The sequence below is a fragment of the Martes martes genome (genome assembly GCF_963455335.1).
Source record: "Martes martes genome assembly, chromosome: 16".
NCBI lineage: Eukaryota > Metazoa > Chordata > Mammalia > Carnivora > Mustelidae > Martes > Martes martes.
Window position 1 is genome coordinate 45,091,526 of NC_137904.1, and position 20,335 is coordinate 45,111,860.

Below are 20,335 nucleotides of genomic sequence, written 5' to 3' on the forward strand. Positions count from 1 at the left end.
CACTTTCATGACCTTGCCTCCCTGGGCTCATCCCAACCCGGAGCGTAACCCGGGAAAGGTGGCTGCCCCTCTTTCTAGAGTTCCTCGAAAACTCTGAAGGGTACACGTGCGCCGCGGCGGCCAGGGGCTGGACGCTCGGCGACTTCCTCCCGGCGCCGCATCAGTTTCGGGTTTCGACCCTCCGCGCCTGCGCGATGAGGCCCCGCCCCGCCCCCGGCCCGCCGCGCGCGCTCCGCCCCCGGGCTATGTAAGGCGGCCCGGGGCGGGGGTCGCTCCACCGCTGGGCTCCGTGTCCCTCCGCGCAGGCGGGCGGCCCCGGAGAGCTAGTGCCTGCCAAGGCGGCGGCGGCGCCCCCCTCATCATGGTGAGCGGGCGTGGGGAGGCGGGACGGGAGGGGGCGGGACGGGGAAGCACCCTTAACGGAAAACAAGAGTTCAGGGGGATTTTCGGGAGGAAGTGCCATGCAAATGAGGACCCGAGGTTCGCGAGTTGAGCTCTGGCTTTCTGGGCCGTGGGGTGCAGCCTGAGGTAGGGGAGACCGGGGCCGAGTTGGGGAGCGGGCACGGCCGCCGGAGAAGGGCGGAATCGGGCGCCGCGGGAGTTCGGCCCGCCGTGTGTGGGCCGGGAGTAGTGCGGGGCGGGCGTCGCTCGCCTTCTCCCGCCGCCCGAGGGCCTTATCTGAGAAAAGCCAGTGCCAGCGCCGCGCTCGGGGAGCTGCCGGGAGGTGGAGCCGCTTTAGAGCGACCGCTTGCAGCAACAGGTGCTGTCACTTGTGGCTTTTAGCAGGCGGGAAAACAACAGGCTCAGAGACGTGCTGCCGACACACAGCAAAGTGGGGGGAGTGCAGAGCTGGACCCTGGAGGCAGGTGCTGTGGGCTGCCCGGTCTTGGGGCAGGCACGAAGACCACGACTTTGTGGGGGGCCGAGGGCAGAGGAGGAGGTTGGCAGGCGTGGTGAATGAGGCCCTTTGTCCGGGTTCTCCTGCCCTGCCCCCCACCAACCCTTCTGTGGGACCATTGTCCCCCCCCCATCCCAGACAAGAGAGTATTATCTGTTGCTGCCCTTGTGGGGGTTGGGGAGGCAGTCTTTGGGTAACCCTTCTCCACCCCCAGCCTCCTCTGCACACCCAGAGCCAGGGCAGCTGTGGCTTTGCCCAGACATAGCAGCCCCACCTCCAAAGAGGTCATCCTTAATAGGTGCCAAGAATATAAAGTTAGGGTCTGCTCCTAGAACCACGGGACATGCGCGTCCAGCACACTTTCCCTTGAGAGGCTGCAGCTGTGGGGGATCCTTGAATCCACAGCCTGACCAGAGGGAATTCAGAGTTTAGGAAACACTCAGACAAGCTCTCCTCTCCCTCCTCCACCACCAGCAGCTGGCGGCCACCCAGGACAGAGGAGGAGAAGAAGGTCCAGTCCTGGGCCCGGGAAGGTGCCCATCGCACCGGGGGTGCTTTCAGCTCAGGGCTGGGAGCCCCGAGTAGGAGGAGGCCAGAGTCCAGGGGGCAAGGCCGGTAGGGTGGCCTGGAGCGAGCTGGCTGACCTCCGCTCTTTCCCTCCTCACACACAGAACAGAAGCTTCTCCCGAAAGAGTCACACGTTCCTGCCCAAGATCTTCTTCCGCAAAATGTCGTCGTCAGGGGCCAAGGACAAGCCGGAGCTGCAGTTTCCCTTCCTGCAGGATGAGGAGACCGTGGCCACACTGCTGGAGTGCAAGACCCTCTTCATCCTGCGGGGCCTGCCGGGGAGCGGCAAGTCCACCCTGGCGCGGGCCATCGTGGACAGGTACCGGGACGGCACCAAGCTGGTGTCCGCCGATGCCTACAAGATCACCCCTGGGGGCCGAGGCGACTTCTCGGAGGAGTACAAGCGGCTGGACGAGGACCTGAATGCCTACTGCCGCCGCGACGTGCGCGTCCTGGTGCTGGACGACACCAACCATGAGCGCGAGCGGCTGGAGCAGCTCTTTGACTTGGCCGACCAGTACCAGTACCAGGTGGTGCTGGTGGAACCCAAGACGGCGTGGCGGCTGGACTGCGCGCAGCTCAAGGAGAAGAACCAGTGGCAGCTGTCGGCCGACGAGCTGAAGAAGCTGAAGCCGGGGCTGGAGAAGGACTTCCTGCCGCTCTACTTCGGCTGGTTCCTGACCAAGAAGAGCTCCGAGAGCCTCCGAAAGGCCGGCCAGGCCTTCCTGGAGGAGCTGGGCAACCACAAGGCCTTCAAGAAGGAGCTGCGACACTGTAGGTGGCCAGGGATGGGGGACGGGAGGCAGGGTGGCAGGTGGGAGCGGGGACCGCTGCAGGGGTCCCCTCTGGCAGGGGGGAGGCTGGGGGTGGCGAGGCACAGCAGTGGAGGCACAGGGTCCCCTCTCAGCTCACTGCACCCCCCCGCCATGGGACCACTGGACACGTTCCCGGTGCCATGGGGAGCATGTCCACATTTCCTACAGCCTGAGAGGGAGAACATGAGGCCATGTTTCCACCTGGCCTTTAGCAGCAGAGCCATTTTTTTAAAGTAAAATATTCCACAGAAGGGCGCCTAGATGGCTCAGTGAGTAGAGCCTGTGACTCTTGATCTCGGGTTCGTGAATCCCAGCCCCATGCTGGGAGGAGAGATCACTAAAAAAATAAGGGGCGCCTGGGTGGCTCAGTTGTTTAAGCGTCCGACTCTTGATTTTGGTTCAGGTCATGATCTCAGGGTCAGTGAGATAGAGCCCCGTGTTGGAGTCTTTGCTTAAGATTCTTTCTCTCCTCTCCCTCTGTCCCTCTCCACCTCCCTCTCTAAATAAATAAATAATAAAAGAACCTAGACAAAAAAATATACCACAGAATCCTAAGCTGTAAAAAAATTCACAATTAAGACCATCGTGACTTCGGTGGATATGATTCCCAGGTCTGAGGCTGCCCAGTGCACCTTCTGGGTCTTCCTGCGGCTCCAGAGAACAGCCTCACACCTAGTCCAGACCCCTCATTTTGCAGAGGGGAAAACTTCCTGGAGGGGTGTGGGATTTGCCCAGAGCTGCGGTGAGAGCCCGCTGGACTCTGTCAGCTCTAGCAGGGGCTCCCCGTACCAGGTGGGAGCTCTCCTGGCAAGGGCTGTCTGCTCCAGGGGTAGGGCAGGTTGGGGTAAGGGAGGCCTTTACTTTCCTCTATGACCAGTGGTCTCCAGTGACCTCTTAGGGATAGGTCGCCCACTAATCCCTCTGTTCTTTTAGCCCATTTCTGGTGTCCCCAAATTTTAGATTATCTTCCCACCCATATGTCTGTGTGTTGTTCGGAGGCAAAATCTGTGCCTGGATAGTGCTCAGAGATCTCTTGGCTCCTGAAGCTGGAACACCGGGAAGCCAGAGAGCCGTGAGGCCTGCAGTGACGTCATTCAGGTGTGAGTCCAGCACCTGGAACTGCTTGGCAACAAAGCGCCCTACAGGGCAGGCTCCTGACTAGAGCTGCTTTGCCTCTTGTGGCTGTCTTTACCATTAAAAACTGCCACCCTTTCCTGCCTAGGACACAGCAGGAGAAATATAACGGGCCTGCACTCAGAGCAGAGCTCTCCCTCCACTGTGGAGGGTGAGAAACCTCCTTGTAGGGACTCTGGGAGTGAATACGACAGATTGAGTGACTGAAACAAGCCCCAAGGCCTGAAGTCTGGAAATTGAAATTCGCTCTTGATTTCCCAGGTCTTGCCATATGATATCTCCTATCCCAAGACCCTTCCTCCTCTAGGCCCTTTATAGGCTCTCATCCACCAAACAGGCCTGCACAGTACCTGTTACAGTGACCAGGTAACCTCTGGTCTGGGTAGGCCCGAGTGAAAGGGGGCACTGCTTAGAGTTCCCTGGGTGGTCCTGGGAAAATGGGTGTATGGTCGCTCTAATGGTACTTGGTTAGAACAGGGTCAGTCATGTGCCCCAGGCCAAAGGACTTAGCTCTGACTCCTTCCATCGTACCACAATAGTTCCAACATCCTTTTGCCTTTCTACCCCATTTTTCATGACCTGCTTCCCTCTTCCAGATGTGTAGCTGGTAAAGCTGAGATTCCCTTGGCCTATGCTGCCTGTCCCTGGGTTACAAGTGTGTTAGTTTCCAAATCTGGAAGAGATGTAAAAATCTACATAACGTGAAACCAGGGAATTTAGACCCTTTTTCGTAGCTCTGACATGGCTATTAGTTTGACCAGCTACTGAAGGAGTGAATTATACCGGATTGCTGAAGAACTCCCGCTTGCCATCATTTTTTTTCTGCACTCCAAGCCTCTGTGGTCTTGGAGGTGGGTATGAGGATGGCCCCTGCTCTCCTGCCCTGACTGCCCTACTCTCTCCCTGCAGTTGTCTCTGGGGATGAGCCCAGGGAGAAGATCGAACTGCTCACCTACTTTGGGAAGAGACCCCCTGGCGTGCTGCACTGCACAACCAAGTTCTGTGACTACGGAAAGGCTGCAGGGGCAGACGAGTACGCCCAGCAGGATGTGAGTGCTCCCCCGGGGACCCGAGGCTGAGGTGTAGAGAGGGCAGGGTCTTCTGGAAATGGGGGCCAGCTCAATGCAAGGACCAGAAACCAGACAGCCTCAGGAAAAAAGGCATCTCTTGCTTCAGTTCGCCCCCCCACAGGCTTAGTCACACAGCTGTCAGCCACCCTTTCTTTCTGCACCTCCTCCCCCCCCCCCGCCCCCCCGCCGCCATCCCTGCACTGCCACCAGCCTGCACGCTTGGCCCCCAGAGCCTTCTCCTGCTGCAGACTGATGCTTGGCAGCAGGCTCCTGCCTGTGTGGAGTTCCGAAGTTTAGGTGTCCCCCACCCCCAGCAAGCCCTGTGCTCAGAGGTCCTGGTCTCCAGGTCCCAGGCCTGGCCTTGCCCTGGAGTGGGGCGCACACATCAAGGGATAGTGGGGCTCCTGGCTTCGGGGTGCCACACCTTTCCCTCCTCCTACTCAGCCGCTCTCTTCTGCCCACAGCCTCTAACGTGCAGTCCTTAAGCTGCAGGCACGTGGCCCAGCTGCGCACTGGTCTCTGGCCTCTGGTGGCCTCCTCCGTGAGGACTTCTGCCAACCCTCTACCTGTCTCCCCCACTTGTCTGCCCTGGTTAATGCAGCATCCATTTTACTGATCGTCTGTTGGTCTCCCCTGCTTGCATTTCTCAGTTCGGTTTACTGTCGTATCCATGGCCCCTAGCACAGCTGCATGAACGCACAGGTGACGCTGTCCACCCCGTCTCAGCCATCCATGCACTTAGCACTGTTTATTAAGCCCCTGTTAGGCACCAGGCACGAGGGATTGTGAGCAAAGATAAGAGATACTGTTATGGTCAGTCGGGAGAGATGGTCTTTCTGAGTCAGATATGACCACATGTAAACCCGGGTGTACAAGGTCGATTTTAATCTGAGGCATTTATGTCTGACCTCTCCGATATTGCCTGGGCACTCAGGTGGCTTTTACCGGGGTGAGCTGAGTAGCAGTAATAATAGCACTTGTCACGTGCTTGTCACTGTTCTCAATGTGCCCAGACACTTGTTTCGTCTGGCCACTGAGATAGGTTCTAGCATCATCCCTGTAGAACAGGTGAATGAGCCAACACGGTGAGGTTAAAGGGCTGCTGGGAGGTGGGGCGCCAGGCTCGGAGTTGGGGGAGTCTGGCCTTCGGCTCCACCAGTGTCCTCCGGCTCTTCCGCTCATGACAGCACAGGGGCCATGAGTGGCTTTTACCCGAGGCTTCTGCTCGTGGTGCTCTCCTCTGCTAGGCCCATCCTTGCTCAACAGTCTGCTCCCGGGTCCACCATGTCCAGCTTAGTGCTGTCGTTCTGTCCCCGCAGGTGGTGAGGAAGTCGTACTGCAAGGCCTTCACGCTGACCATCACTGCCCTCTTCGTGACACCCAAAACTACTGGAGCCCGGGTGGAGCTGAGCGAGCAGGAGCTGCCATTGTGGCCAAATGACGTGGACAAGCTGTCCCCCTCTGACAGCCTGCCCCGGGGGAGCCGGGCTCACATCACCCTTGGCTGTGCGGGTGACGTGGAGCCCGTGCAGACAGGCATTGACCTCCTGGAGATTGTGCGGCAGGAGAAGGGGGGCAGCCGAGGCGAGGAGGTGGGTGAGCTAAACCGGGGCAAACTCTACTCCTTGGGCAATGGGCGCTGGCTTCTGAGCCTGGCCAAGAAGCTGGAGGTCAGGGCCATCTTCACGGGATACTATGGGAAGGGCAAACCTGTGCCCACTCACGGCAGCCGCAAGGGGGGTGCCTTGCAGTCCTGCACCATCATCTGAGTGTTCTCGCCGCTGTCAGCCCCCAGCTCCCCAGAAGGGAAGGGGTGGAGGGGAAGGGAAAGCATGCCTTCTGCCTGACCTTTGTTTCAAGGTGGTTTTTTTGTTTTTTTTTTTTTATACTCAAAGTTAACCTTTCTGTAACTTTTAAAAAACTTGTAACTTTTTCTGCCCTCCCTTGTCCCCTCTTAACACCTAAGCTTTCAACATGAGAGGGGTGTGGGGAGTGCCATTCAGGAACCCAGAGCAAAGCTGACGAGGCTGAGCCAAGCTGGGCCTGGAGCCGCAGCCACAACCCCACACCCTGACGCCTGTCCCGGGTTCCCTGCCCTGAGCTGGCCAGCGGGGAAGATGCCCCAGAGCTGTGTGTCCCCACCGGGTGGTCACAGCGGCCGTGGGAAACTGGCCGTGGATTTGAGAGGGTGGGGAAATCCCTAGGCTTTGACCCCAAATCTAATCATTGCAGCCCCATGATGTATGCTGGGGCTTTTTTTTACCAGGGTAGAAAAGGGGCTTTGCGTCCCACCTCTGGCCCTAAGTGCCTGTCCCCTCCTCCTTTACACTGTGACTAGGGAACATTTGACAGCCACATCCCAGCTGGCTGCAGGTCTCGCCCCAGGAAGGGGTGGGCTGGCCATCCTTTCTGGTGGTGTGGCTCGGCTGTGGGGTTGGGGAAATCGAAGCCAGAGAAAGTACCGTCTGCCCAGTCCAGCTTGCCTCCCTGGTGCCTCTGGAGGCTTTGGCGGCTCCTCTACAGGGGGTCAGTCGGCAGGGGACCGAGAGCCAACGGAGTGGACCCCTGGCTGGTAAGGGCCAAGCCCCCCTGGTGCTCTGAGGAGGGGTTTTTAACATTGGTACACATGCTGTGGTTCCTGGGGTGCCCTCCACTGCCCCCCTGCTCAGTAACAGGGCCTTGCTAATCGGGTTGTCACTGGATGAAAGTGCTTGAGATTTAAGTTACTATCCTGGCTTTGCCCAACCTCAGTGACTTGTAAGACTGACCGTGAAATAAACTGTGTTAATCCTGGCTGTGTGCAGTCTCTCTCACCCTTCTGTGCCCAGCTCAGTCTTCCCTGGGGCCAGGGCTGCTGTATCAGGACTGGCTTTGTCTCGCAGCTTGGGGCCATCGGTCCTGTCTCCCCTCTGCTGGCTGGGCACAGCTGTGGTGAGGTTGGGCAGCTGAACAGTGTTTGCTTTCATGAGGCGGCAGAAAGGAGAGCGGCTGATCTTAGATGCACACAGAAAGTGGGGGGTGGCTGGGTCTGAGGGAAGTGGAGCAGAGCCTGTCCCCCGTAACTGTGGCGTCAGGCCACAGGTGTGCCAGCCCCCAGCAATCAGAGGGCCTTCTCAGCCAGACCCACGGTCAGGGTGCTGCAACCACAGGGGAAGACCTGACATTCAGGAGTTCATACAGGCCTAACTCAGTCACACTATTGCCATGGCCTTGGCATCAGTGGGGGAAGACTGGAAAGAAAGGGGCTGGGGCTCAGAAGGAAGAGAAGCAGTAAGTTACCTATCTGGTCCACGGTCCTTTCCCAGCCAGCTCTACTACCAAAGTGCCAAAAATCTAAGCATCAAAGTCTCAAATCCCTCTGCCTAAAAGCATAAAAAGATGACCTGCCATGAATACTATGCTTGACTTGAAGAGCAGGACACTGGTCACCACCTCCTCCCCCAACTCGTCTTCCACAGAGAGGGGAGAGCAGTAGAGAAGGTGAGGGGTATGAATGCGGTTTCCAACCACATGAGCTTAATTAACGTCTGTGCCTGGACACCGGGGCCCAGGAGCTGTGTGTCTCACCTGGAAAGGAGGCAGGATTTTGTCCCAGTCTCCATGTCCTTTAGCCTGCAGTGGCCGGAGGGCTGTGAGGGCCTGTGTAAACCTCCTGTCTGGGTCAGCCCAGCCTCAGGCTTAGCAGCCAGCCGTGCTCCACGTGAGCTCTGGACACACGCAGCTTCTAGTGAGCTGTAGGGGCCCTTACCGTCAGATCACCTGTGACTGACATCAGGCGGGGCCCAACACCAACTCAGTCCTGTTCAGCACTCCCAGGCTGAATAGGTCTGGGACAGGTGGCTGGCATCCCCCCGCCATCAGGCCCCAGATGGTCAGGTGCTGAGCCTACAATCTGTGTCCGTACCAGCTCTGCGCTGGGGGCTCAGCTCCGGCCTACCAACTCTGGAGTGACACAAAGCAGCTGCCAGAGCAAAGTGCCAGAAAGGGTCAAAACATTTTATTCTCTTAATTTTTTTTCTTTTTTAATAAAGTTAAACAGTAAAACAAAAATTCACAAGCTGCCTCCCTGTCCACCCCCCGCCTCCCTCCCCTCCCCGCAGTCTTCGGCGCTGGCTCCCTTTCCTTCCCCCCAACTCACACAGACACAGGGTATCCAACTAAGAAAACGAAACTGCTCTAAGGACGGGGAGACGAGATGAAGGGAGGAGGTGGTGAACTGTGCCCACGTTCAAGGTTACACTGAGCAAGTCTGCACTTTCTGGGTTCTGGATGGTTTCCTTTCATTAGCCAAATTGAAAAAAGAAATTCCCTGGACCAGATGCTGTAAGGCAAAAGAAGGGCTTGTTAGCTTACTCTGGGTGGGAAGATCACTCTGCTCTGATTATGGGAAAGTCTTCAAGGGCTGCTTCGAACTCAGAAAAACCACCAAGAGCATCAACAGCCTAGGTCCTAGGGTCTTAGGGAAGCACGTGAGCAGCTGTGTGTGTGTACCTTCTAAGCGTCACTCTCGCAGAGAAGCCCCGCACTAGACAGAGACGCCTCCCAGATGCTGCAGAGGTGTGGACTAATGGTCCCAAGGCACGGTGCACCCGGGAGCCTCCCCGCCTCCATCCTCAGCAGCCCGAGTGGATCTGTATCCTGCTAGATGGGCCTTCTGCCGCCTCTACTCCTGGGCCCCTCTGACTCTCAAAAGAGCTACCCACGTGGGGAGTCATGTTATTGGGCCTGTGATCTGGGAACTCCTGAGAGCAGGAAGCTTACCTTCAAAGCTGAAGCCCCCAGGACCGCCAAAGAATGCCTTGAAGATATTGTTGGCATCAAAATCTGTGGAGCAGAGCAAGAAAACAGGGCAGGGACAAAAAGTTGGAAAAGTTAGACATGTCTGAAGAGGAACTTATGACAACACTAAGAATGGGTCCCCAAAGCTTCCCCAGATTCATCCCTTACCTCCTTCCCAAAACCTGACAGGGTGGGCCTATCTGCCCTGCCCCCCATGCCTACACTCCCTCCTCCTCCTCCTTCCCAGCTGGACTTGAAGGAAAGCTTTCTTTGCCTCAACCTACTTTGCCAGACCTTCTTCTCAGCAACTGGGATGCCATTTGCACTTAAAAGATTCGCCCCACGCTGTCTCCCTATAATGCTGGGGCTGCTACTGAGGGGGCGAAAATCTACCACTTCAACACTAACAACACTAAATATAGGAACAAGATCTAAAGTTTATTGTATTCATTTGATTCCATGCTGTCTAGACTATGCCAGGAGGGGGGAGGGAAAGCCATGGTTTATTTAGCATCTACTAGGTGCCAATCATGGTGCTGGGTACTCTGCATACCTTACATCATCCCCAATTTATACTCAACAAAACCTAAGTAGAGAGCTCACGTAACTTGCTCAAGATCACGCAGCCAGTGACGGCAGCAGAACAGAACATTCCAGTTCCTGCCTGACTCTAGTGCTGTGGCCTGATCACCAGACCACAGCAGGTCTGCTGCCCCCACCCCCAACTGAGTCCCTAAGCTCCACAGAGCGTCCGTCTCCACCAGTTGATCCAATAGGCAGATTGTGTCCAAAAGCAAATTGTTCCTTGCCTGTGCGCCTGCTCATCTGGGGTCCCCTAGCTCAGTGACTGCATCCAGCGAGTCAGCCATCCAAAGCCACTCAGCTTCATCCTTTCCTTCTTCCAACACATCAGCAACCACCTCCTGCTACATCTCCCACTGTGCCCTCCGACCCTCTCCTACCCATGTCTTCTGCCATCTCTCACGCCCTTCCCGGCACCAAACCACTTCATCACCGCCATCACAAATACACTTCTGGAGCCAAAGTCTGGTTCGGGGCACCCCTCCTTACAAGCCTTCAGTAGCTTTCGACTGCTCATTGCTCCTCTCAACTGCTGGGCAGAACAATGTTTACTACTGGTAAATCTAAGTTACACACACACACCCTGAACCAGTGACAAGGATTATCTAGGTAACATCATCGGTCCTATTTTAAATTTCAAGATTCTCTTAATGGAGGACAGAGGGCTGGCGTCAGAGACCGCGGTCTGAGACATGTGCAGAGCTCCCGGCCTATCTCATCTCCAGCGGAGCTCAGAGCGAGCGCGACACTGTCAGCTATGCTTTAAGTCTTTCAGGGAAACTGAACTCTGAAGCCTGCTAGGAATGAGTGACACACGTAAATATCAGCCAGCACACACTCTGCAGTGGGGGGGAAGCTTCCAGCCGACACGAAAAAAGCCCACATTCCCTACTCTGGCTGCCAAGGCCTTCCGAGGGGGGAGCCAGCTACGTTGCGGCCTCATGTCTCACCTTCCTCTGCCTCGAGCGCCCTCTATCCTCCCACACTCAGCCCCTCCCAGCTCCCCGAAGGTATTATTTTTCCATCTCCAAGCCTTCCCTTGCTAGTGCTCACCTCCTAAGTACCCACTCTGCATCTTGAGCTCCTGCTACCCTTGACTGTCCTTGTTGGGACTCTATATCCAGGGCTCAGGAGTCAGATGTGGCCTGTGGTCACTGTGCAAAGCCCAAGACTGGGTTCTTGGAGCTCAGGGAACCTGTTTGATTCACCTGGTATTTCCAGCGCCCAACATAGTGCCTCACACATTGCAAGTATCCATCCGGGGGGCCTTCACATCACTGTGCTTCCCTGGCTGTCACACAGACTCTCCTTCGGAGAGTCTTCAGAAAAATTCTAACAACCCGCTGCTGTCAGGTTCATCCCAGGCTGCCCCAACCAACTCACCGCCCATATTCATGCCCTCCTCATCCAGGTCCTGTCCGCTGTCATAGCGAGTCTTTTTCTTGGGATCAGAGAGGATGGTAAAAGCTTCTCCAACTTCCTTGAACTTCTTCTCCTCCTCCTTCTGAACTTCGGCACTGGCTCCACTGTGCCGATCTAAAGGGAAGAGTATGGGAAGAACTCAGAATCACAAGAAAACAGTTTAAGACAGAGACCACTTTATGTCTGACTTTAGAATCTGGTACACTTCCAAAGCTTGGAGGGAGGGAACTTAGCAACAGCTCATTCCCAGCTGAAAAGCCAGAACCTTTCATTCTCGCTTGACTTTGGCAAGGCCGGCCTGGTTTGCGCTTCCCAAGTCTGTTCCCCGCACCCACTCTACCTGGATGGTGCATCAAGGCCCGTTTCCGGTAAGCTTTCTTTATCTCGTCCTCAGAGGCATTCTTGTCCACTCCCAGAATTTTGTAGTAATCTTTCCTCTTACTCTTCTTCAGTTCCAGCTGTGCATTTTTTAGGAGCTGTTTGTGTTCTAGAAGGAGACAGCTAGAGTCAATGGACAAATCTGACTCTGGTTTCCCTTACCAAGTCCTTTTGTTAATCATACCTGGCGCACACGGGTGCCTGGTGGCTCAGTGGGCTAAAGCCTCTGCCTTGGGCTCAGGTCATGATCCCAGGGTTCTGGGATCAAGCCCCACATCGGGCTCTCTGCTTGGCGGGGAGCCTGCTTGCCCCCCTCTCTCTGCCTGCCTCTCTGCCTATTTGTGATCTCTTGTCTGTGAAATAAATAAATAAAATCTTAAAAAAAAAAGATTTTATTTATTTGACAGACAGGGATCACAAGTAGAGAGGCAGACAGAGAGAGAGGGGGAAGCAGGCTCCCCACCAAGCAGAGAGCCCGATGCGGGGCTCGATCCCAGGACCCTGAGATCATGACCTGAGCCAAAGGCAGAAGCTTTAACCCACTGAGCCACCCAGGCACCCCAAATAAAATCTTTAAAAAAAAAAAAATCTTACTAGGCACAGTTATGGTGTTTTCTTCTGAAGCTTATAAAAAAATATCTACTCATACTTTGATTCCTCCCATCATCCTAATTACACAGAAAAGGAAGTGAAAGTGACAGGATTCAGGGCCAGAAAATAAGTGCCTTATCCTGCACTTGGCATCTTGCCTCACTTCTTCCTGGCTGGCCATCGATAAGCTCCTGGTATATCCTTGTTCCCTGAATCAAACGACCCTGTGTCCAGTTTTTTGTTTTTGTTTTTTTTTTATTTTTTATTTTTATTTATTTATTTATTTGACAGAGAGAGAGAGAGAGATCACAAGTAGGCAGAGAGTCAGGCAGAGAGAGAGGAGGAAGCAGGCTCCCCGCTGAGCAGAGAGCCTGATGCGGAGCTCGATCCCAGGACCCTGGGATCATGACCTGAGCCGAAGGCAGAGGCTTTAACCCACTGAGCCACCCAGGCACCCCACTGTGTCCAGTTTTAAGGGCCTAAGAGTAAGACCTCACAGTTCCCTGAGAAACATGTTCTCAGATCCCTTTACCTTTTGTTTTCTCCGTCTGATATACTTTTTCATAGTCCCGCACAGCTTCTTCATACTGTTCTGTGTCCATGTAACTGAGAAGGAAATACAGGGGGGTACAACAACATAAATAGCAATGGCCTTCGGTATCACTCTGGCAGAAGAGGCACAGCTCAAGCAAGAGACACACACTTTTGGTTGAGATGCGTCATGAAACAGGAGTCCTTAAGCCAGCTGTGAGAAAAAAATTAACTTCCAATTTCTCAAGTAAAAAGAGATATCTCATGCCACTTGCACCCAACCAGCAAAGTGATCCTCTGCTCTGAGCAAAACACAACCAACAGGAGAAGATTCCTTCTGATTTCAGAGCCCCCAAGGGGCATCTGGACTGCCTTAGGAAAGGCAATGTAAATGCATCTACTTGAACGATTACTTGGGATTGAAATGCCAAAGAAAAATTATCCAGTGAGAGCAACGGATATGGAAAAGCTTTGAAATCCATAGTGCCATAAACATGCAGGGCCAGCTCCAATCCAGAGCAGAAGTGGGATTAGTGAGCCACTTGAAGGATCAAGTTCAAGGTGCTGTGGCTGCTGGCAAATGCTTCCACTAAGACTAATCAATCTGAGAGATGTAGGTAGGCGAGAGAAAGGAGACTCTCAACACAGGCTTGCTTCTCTTTCAATAGTGCAGAAGAAAAGCGGGTGGCGGGTGGGTCGGCCCAAGATGGGAGGAATCTAGCTTGACGGGCTGATGGCCAGAACTTTTAAGACCTTCTCTTCCACAGAAGCAAAGTGGCATTTTCCGTGTCCTGATAAGATCACTGGCGCCAAGACTGGCCTACCACTTAAACAAACTGTGGTAGACATTCCAGAGACAGACCGCATCAGCTGGATGCAGCATAGCCAGCCACTGCAGAACAAAGACCAAACTGACTACACTGCCCCTATACCAACCCATCTTTGCAAACATCAGAGCTCTGCCTGGCTAAGAGGCCACAGCAGGGCGGTGGTACTGATGTGGCTGGCAAGATGGGACGCCCAACTTCTTTTATTTATTTTTTTTAAGATTTTATTTGTTTATTTGACAAGAGAAAGAGATCACAAGTAGACAGAGAGGCAGGCAGAGAGAGGGAGAAGCAGGCTCCCCGCTGAGCAGAGAGCCCAATGTGGGGCTCGATCCCAGGACCCTGAGATCATGACCTGAGCCAAAGGCAGAGGCTTAACCCACTGAGCCACCCAGGTGCCCCGGGACACTCAACTTCTTAAGCATCTCTGATTTTCCAGCAGCATCTTAATTTATAATCTTAATTTTAAAAAATGGTGAGAAAAGCCAGTGCCCTGCAGACACATGGCACAAATGCTACCAGGAGCACAAAGAACCCATTTACAGGGTCAAGAATAATGTAAGCTGATAGCCCCAGGTGTAGAATGATCTGATAGATAAGCAACCTTAACCAACTTTACATGCCCTTTTGGAACATATTAAACAAGCTTATTACAGTGATTTGCATTTTTATTTAACATGTTTTTAAAATTCAGAGACATCTTTATATTTAAATTTTTTTCTACACTGCACACCTGAAACGATAGGACACTGTATGTCAACTATACAGCTATTAAAAAAGTATCTTCAAGTTGAAGAAAAAGTAGAGAAGTAGAGCCTCAGGGAAAAGGGAAACTCCAGCCCATGAAAGGAACTATAACAAAGATCTGGCGTGTCCCCAACTTCAAGGGTAAGTTGACAAAGACTTGGGCAGCAGTCAGGCCCCTGTCCCTGGTTAGGCTTTGGCCTGCACTAACCTCTGCTACTTCATGTCAATCCCAGCTACTTGAGGGGACCACTGGCCAAATTTTGGCCAACTGTGCCCAAAAGTGCATGCTGTCCCCTGTGGTGGAATCTCAAAGGGAGAGCCACTCAGAGGACAGTTCTGTTTCTACCAAAGATAAGGAGTTGTCTGATTAAAGCCATTTGATTTTTCCTTATTGAACACATATCAAGATGTAAATATCCACTCCATTACCTTCCTAACAAGCCAAGAATTTTCTCTTCTCTCCCCATTCCTTGTTTGGACACTGCAGAGTGTTCACTGAGCTGATGTGGTGTCATGCCCCTGGCCAGCCCTGCCCCACTAGATACTCGGGGGATTCTCCTTGCTAGCATTACAGCTAACACCACAGTGAACTTGCCTACAGCATTCTGAATCTGTTAAATTGAGTCATTAGCTGGGTGAGAAGGTGTGTTGTCTTCCAAAGCTTCCATGTTTGCCAGCAAAGAGATGACTGACAGCTGGTCACAGTCTGTAATACAATTCCATGGATGTTTCTGTTTTACAGACTTATGGTCTACTTAGAAATCCACTTAAAAACAAACAAAAGGACCACACACAGTAGTAATTTTCCTATTTTTAAAAAATGTGGATAGTTTTGGGAAAATGAAATGGGAGGCAGGCCATGCCCTGCACCACTGGTGAGACCAAGAGCTTAAAGAATGACAGGCTCCTCCGGCACCTGTCACAGCACCAGTTCTTTGGTTCTGACATTTCATGACAAGAAATGGAATGAGTGCTGGAGGATTAGCATACAACATATAGGTCTTCCTTTTGGAACTTTAAAGGTAAGGACGTTCCTTCCTGTCTGGCGTAGAATCTGAAATAAGAAGAGATGGACCTGGGGGAGGTCTCTCTTTGCCTTTGCTGAGGTTCCTGTCTGCAGAGAAGAGTCTGGATGGACAAGTAAGCTGGCAAGCACCCTGACTCTGAAGGCAAATCTGGGCACCAGATCTAGGTAGGCATATCCTGGCTCATAAATCACCGAGTCCCACGGAGCTAATCCAAAAGGGGCTTCCTTCATACTGGGAGGCTGAGCCAGATTAAATCCCTTCAATCGAAAGACTGTCTTCCCTAACCCAGAACAAACGGGAGAAGCACAACTGTGAACTGTCTCCAAGAGATAACTTTATTTCTTCCTCTTCCAAGCACCATACATTCATTCCACAAAACAGTGACTGAGTGATCACCAACTGTGTGCCAAGCACTGTGCCAAGTTAGAGCAAAAGTGTACAACACAAAATACAATCTCCAAAGGAAATGGATTTAAACTTTAACAAAAGGAATTTGGGTCAGGCATCAGAGGAAACTTACTGACCGTGAGGGGCGTAAGACACAGGCATGGGAGACTGAGGGAGCTTGTACAATCTCCTCCGCTGGAGGTCTATAAAGATAGTCTAGGGCTGGAACAATCCCACCTAGAGGCAGGGGGAAGGACCAAATGACCTCACAACATCCCTGGGTCTGCTTCAGCATCCACAGTGCAATTCCCTTGGCAGGCCAGCAGCAACTCCCTCTTCCCCTCGCCCGCCGGAGGCACTCACCACTGAGCTCTTCTCAAGTAGGCTTTTATATAAGTGGCATCGAGCTTCACTGCACTCGTGCAGTCTTCTATTGCATCATCTAGTTTCCTAAGCTTCAGGAAAGAGAGAGCAGTCATACTTTACATCTCTGCGGACCGAGGGAGCCCAGAGGCTGTGAGCACAGCTTCAAAATTCTAAGAGGATCAGTCATGCTGGCCCCCCAACTGTCACACTTACTCTCGGTCACGAGAAAGCCAGTGTCTCAGAGGGCTAAGGACACCAGGTTCTAAACTGGTTTCTCTTCCACGGGATGGAAGCCAGACACACTTACATGCAGGATAAAGCACCTCTGCCATTCTGGGATAGTGCCCAGACGAGACACAGAAATAGGGTGGTTCCTGCCCTCCATTCTCCCAAAGGCCAACGAAAGGAGTAAGAACTGCTCTGATTTCTAAACACTGGAACACTGTAACAGCAAGGAGCCTGCTGTTGTTTCTTAAGGTACGAAGGACTAGAGTGGGCCCGCAGACTGTTTCCAGCTGAGTGCAGTAAATATCACTTAGGATGGACAAAAAAATCTAAGCCTGTCTCATATTCTAATTTCCTCCAAATCACTCCTAAGAAAGAAATAATCACTTGCTTAGGCCAAAAGCAGCAATAACATTTGCATAAAAAATTATCCCAAACCCTCTAGGCATTCTCTTAGTGGAGGAAAGGGGTCTTGAGGAAGAACCGGTAGGAATAGCCTTTGAAACTGTCCCTCAAGTGCCCTTCAATTCCACGGAAAAGGTAAAAGCTTGCCTCTCAGACGGAAGTTCCTAACAAGCTGAGCCTTCCACCAAAACCACCTTTTCTCCTTTCACCTGGCCTCCCCTCATTAGGCAGAGTCCCCAAGCCCTCTTTGGTGTCCCTTAAACATATCTCCACAGGCCCCGAGACCCAGACCGAGTGCTTACCTTGGAATTAACCGTACCCCGATTACAATAGAGTTTTGCATTTGTTTTTATATTGTTAGGGTCTATCCCCAGGGCTTCTGTGTACAGTTCATAGGCTAGCTTGTAATTTCCTTCTTTAAATGCTTTATTCCCATCTTCTTTCTTTGCTTTAAGTGCTTTGGCATTCTACAGGAAAAGCAAGGAGAGATTAGTTCACAACCAGGAAACCTCAGGCCACTATAACAGAGAGGTCCAAGTCTATTTTCAATTTCTCAGATCCCAGCTGTTTAGCATCACCCTGACCCTGACCCTGACCACCACCACCACCACCACCACCACCTCCTGCCCGGCCCCCACCCCCTGGGCTATTTGTTGCTCACTGGCACTTCCTACAGCAAGGACAGGTGAAACCAAGATTTACAAAAGAACAATGAGACTCATTTACCCAGGTTTTACCTCCACTCCCTAGGAAAAACATTACCATTTTTCTTCACTGAGGGAAGAAAAAAAAACACTTAGGTATTAGAAGGATCTGACCCTGTATGATCACATTTACCTTTGGGCCAATAAAAGTAGTTCTGAAATAATTTCTAATGAAAGGATGAAGCATCCTGGCAAGGTGGGCAAAGGAGCTCAAAAAGGAAGCTTTTTTTTCCTACTCAGAAGTGGGGCAGAACTTACTCTGCAAGCAATGCAGGCCTTCTCATGGTCAGGAGCCATCCTGAGAGCCTGTACAAAAAACTGAACCGCCTTCTCAATACAATCTTCATAATAAAGGCAAAGACCTCGTACATACAGAGCATCCGCATTGGTAGAATCCATTCGTAAAATGTCACTGCAATAGCCGGAAAGGGGCACATTCAGCATGGTTTGGATCTCCCCACCATTACTATCATTTGTGATTACTCTCGCCAGTTTTTCTCTTGGCCATGTGTCTAGAACAAAAGTATCCAGACGTAGACAAATCCCAATGAGCTCTTCCCAAATCTTCGCCAAATAAACCACCTGCATTTACCTTTAATACACTTCCTGTGTCTCAGTCTTTGTTAGAACAGAGATTGGCAAACTACAGCCCACGGGGCCTGATTCTGCCTGCCACTGTTCATATAAATTAAATTGTACTGAAATCAGGCCATGTCATCCACTTTTCTATTATCAGTGGCTGCTTCTGCACTACAGTGTTAGAGGTGAATGGTTGCGACAGAGACTGTATGCCCTACAAAGCCTAAAATATTTACTACCTGGCCCTTCACAGAGCTCGCAAACCTGTGGTGTAGGAAGAAAATGACATTAAAACAAATAAAAAACAAAAAAGCCACACCTCACACATGTGTTCTCCCACATAGAGCTGAAGTTTCTACTGTACTTCTATGTGTCTTGTAGGCTTTCAGATCTTGTCTAACTCTGGCTTTAAGTCCCAGTAAGGTCTGCTCAGCTCTACCTGGTCTACCTACGTGACATATAGTGGTTCCTGTGCTCCTGCTACTGAGAGCTGCCAGATGGCACCTGTCCAGTGGTGGGACAGTTCAATACAGAACTGGCCTGACTTCATACCTGGCCACAGACTGTGCTTCCGGGTAACGACCTAGCATTGCTAAACATTCTGCTTTGAGGATTTTGAAGCGATGGCAGGCAGGGGCAAATTCTAGGGCACGGTCCATGCAGAAAACCACCTATGGGGAGAAGAAAGAAAAGAAGGCTCTTCATTCTGGGCTCTAGAAGTATCTTCATTTATTAAATATTTACTTATTCATTAAATATGTGGCCATGAGCAACAGACAGATTCAAAGAAAAGCAGTATCAGAGCCTAGGAACATACTTAATTCGTTTGATTTAACCACTGAAACAAGGGGAGAAACTGATCCAGATTCTAACAACATGACAACAACAAACATTTAAGTACTTTATATACTGACCGAGTTAATGCTCACAACAATTTTATAATGTAATTTTATGAAGTACTTTACTTTACCAATGAGAAACTAAACTAAAACACAAAGATTAAGGAATGTGTTCAAGGTCACCAAAGCTAGTGACAGAAGCAGGATTTGATCTCAGACACTATTAACTCCAGAGCCTGTTAATCACCATGCAAAGCTGCCTCCCCAGTGACTGTGACCAAAATTCACATTCTTCTAGTGTAGAAATATGGTTATTTGCTACTCTGCATAACTTACCATGCTTAGCCTATTACATAAGACAAGGATACATAAAATTACCTAATACAGAATCACTGCTCCCTATATTACTAAAAGTGCTTACTGTTCCCTCCTCCCTGTGCCATGAGCCTCACATCTCATTAAGCACCCTGGTGGCCACCCTTCCACTTCTATTTTATTTTTGTTTCTTTTTTCTTTTTTTAAAGACTTTATTTATTTATATGACAGAGATCACAAGCAGGCAGAGAGGCAGGCAGAGAGAGAAGGGGAAGCAGGCTTCCTGCTGAGCAGAGAGCCGGATGCGGGGCTCAATCCCAGGACCCTGAGATCATGACCTGAGCTGAAGGCAAAGGCTCAACCCACTGAGCCATCCAGGAACCCCTTTATTTATTTTTTAAAGGTTTATTTATTTGTGGGGGGTATAAGTGGAGGGGGAGGAACAGAGGGGAGAGAGGATCCTCAGACTCCCCACTGAGCATGGAGCCCAACACAGGGCTCAATCCCAGGACCGACTGAGCCACCCAGGCACCCCTCCACTTCTATTTAAGTAGAAATATACCAATAAAATGATTGGTTTTAAATGGTCCTAAATAGACTGTATCAAACTACTATACTCCACATGTTAAGATATAAACCAAAAGGCGTTTCTCTCTCACACACACATGCACACGCTGGGATTACTTATCTTTCAGCTTGATAAAGCCTCTCCACATATTCCTTTTTTCTCTTTTCGTAAGTTTGTTCTCTGAGCCTTCACTTTTTTTTAAAGATTTTTTATTTTATTTATTTGACAGAGAGAGATACAGCAAGAGAGAGAACACAGCAGGGGGAGTGGGAGAGGGAGAAGCAGGCTTCCCGCTGAGCAGGACCTAGGACCCTGGGATCATGACCTGAACCAAAGGCAGATGCTTAATGACGACTGAGCCACCCAGGTGCCCAAAGGCTTCACTTTTGATTTAGCTGCTATTTCTGGGAGGTCCTTGCTGAATCATATTCTCATCAAGGATAAATGACCCGAAGGAGCAATGTGGAATTAAAAGACACCATTTTGTCTAAGAATCTGGCCATGGGGATCAGGAAGAAATGAAGTTTGAAAGCTCATAAGTAATAATAGGCCAAATTCCAGCAACAGGCAACTGGTTA

General features: G+C 51.6%; 2 protein-coding genes across 7 annotated transcripts in view; one reads left to right on the plus strand and one right to left on the minus strand.

The window, feature by feature from the left end:
• Positions 1-232: 232 nt before the first annotated feature.
• CNP (2'',3''-cyclic nucleotide 3'' phosphodiesterase) lies at positions 233-7,278 on the plus strand. 3 transcript variants are annotated; one of them, XM_080826175.1, is made up of 4 exons: positions 233-364; positions 1,570-2,239; positions 4,324-4,463; positions 5,804-7,278. In XM_080826175.1, the coding sequence occupies exons 1-4, from the start codon at positions 362-364 to the stop codon at positions 6,251-6,253; spliced, it is 1,263 nt and encodes a 420-aa protein (XP_080682301.1). In that variant the 5' UTR covers positions 233-361; the 3' UTR covers positions 6,254-7,278. The 3 variants fall into 3 exon arrangements, with proteins under 3 accessions (XP_080682301.1, XP_080682302.1, XP_080682303.1); XM_080826176.1 differs by lacking the exon at positions 233-364 and adding an exon at positions 448-528; XM_080826177.1 differs by lacking the exon at positions 233-364 and adding an exon at positions 507-760.
• A 1,182-nt stretch (positions 7,279-8,460) lies between these two features.
• The window catches only part of DNAJC7 (DnaJ heat shock protein family (Hsp40) member C7), a 30,015-nt gene continuing 18,140 nt past the window's right edge, over positions 8,461-20,335 (minus strand). For all 4 annotated transcript variants that reach the window (XM_080826171.1, XM_080826172.1, XM_080826174.1 and 1 more), the window contains 9 exons: positions 18,588-18,706; positions 17,715-17,868; positions 17,055-17,219; positions 16,120-16,211; positions 12,769-12,842; positions 11,608-11,754; positions 11,229-11,381; positions 9,246-9,308; positions 8,461-8,805 (listed from right to left, as the gene is read on the minus strand). In XM_080826171.1, the coding sequence (XP_080682297.1) occupies positions 8,768-8,805; positions 9,246-9,308; positions 11,229-11,381; positions 11,608-11,754; positions 12,769-12,842; positions 16,120-16,211; positions 17,055-17,219; positions 17,715-17,868; positions 18,588-18,706 (1,005 nt within the window). In that variant the 3' untranslated portion in view covers positions 8,461-8,767. The remainder of the gene's footprint in view (positions 8,806-9,245; positions 9,309-11,228; positions 11,382-11,607; positions 11,755-12,768; positions 12,843-16,119; positions 16,212-17,054; positions 17,220-17,714; positions 17,869-18,587; positions 18,707-20,335) is intronic.

What these genes read in the sequence shown, in the direction of transcription:
- CNP (XM_080826175.1), top strand. An exon ending in CAAGAAGGAGCTGCGACACT is followed by an intron (nt 2,240 to 4,323) that starts GTAGGTGGCCAG and finishes CTCTCCCTGCAG; the next exon opens with TTGTCTCTGGGGATGAGCCC. An exon ending in ACGAGTACGCCCAGCAGGAT is followed by an intron (nt 4,464 to 5,803) that starts GTGAGTGCTCCC and finishes CTGTCCCCGCAG; the next exon opens with GTGGTGAGGAAGTCGTACTG.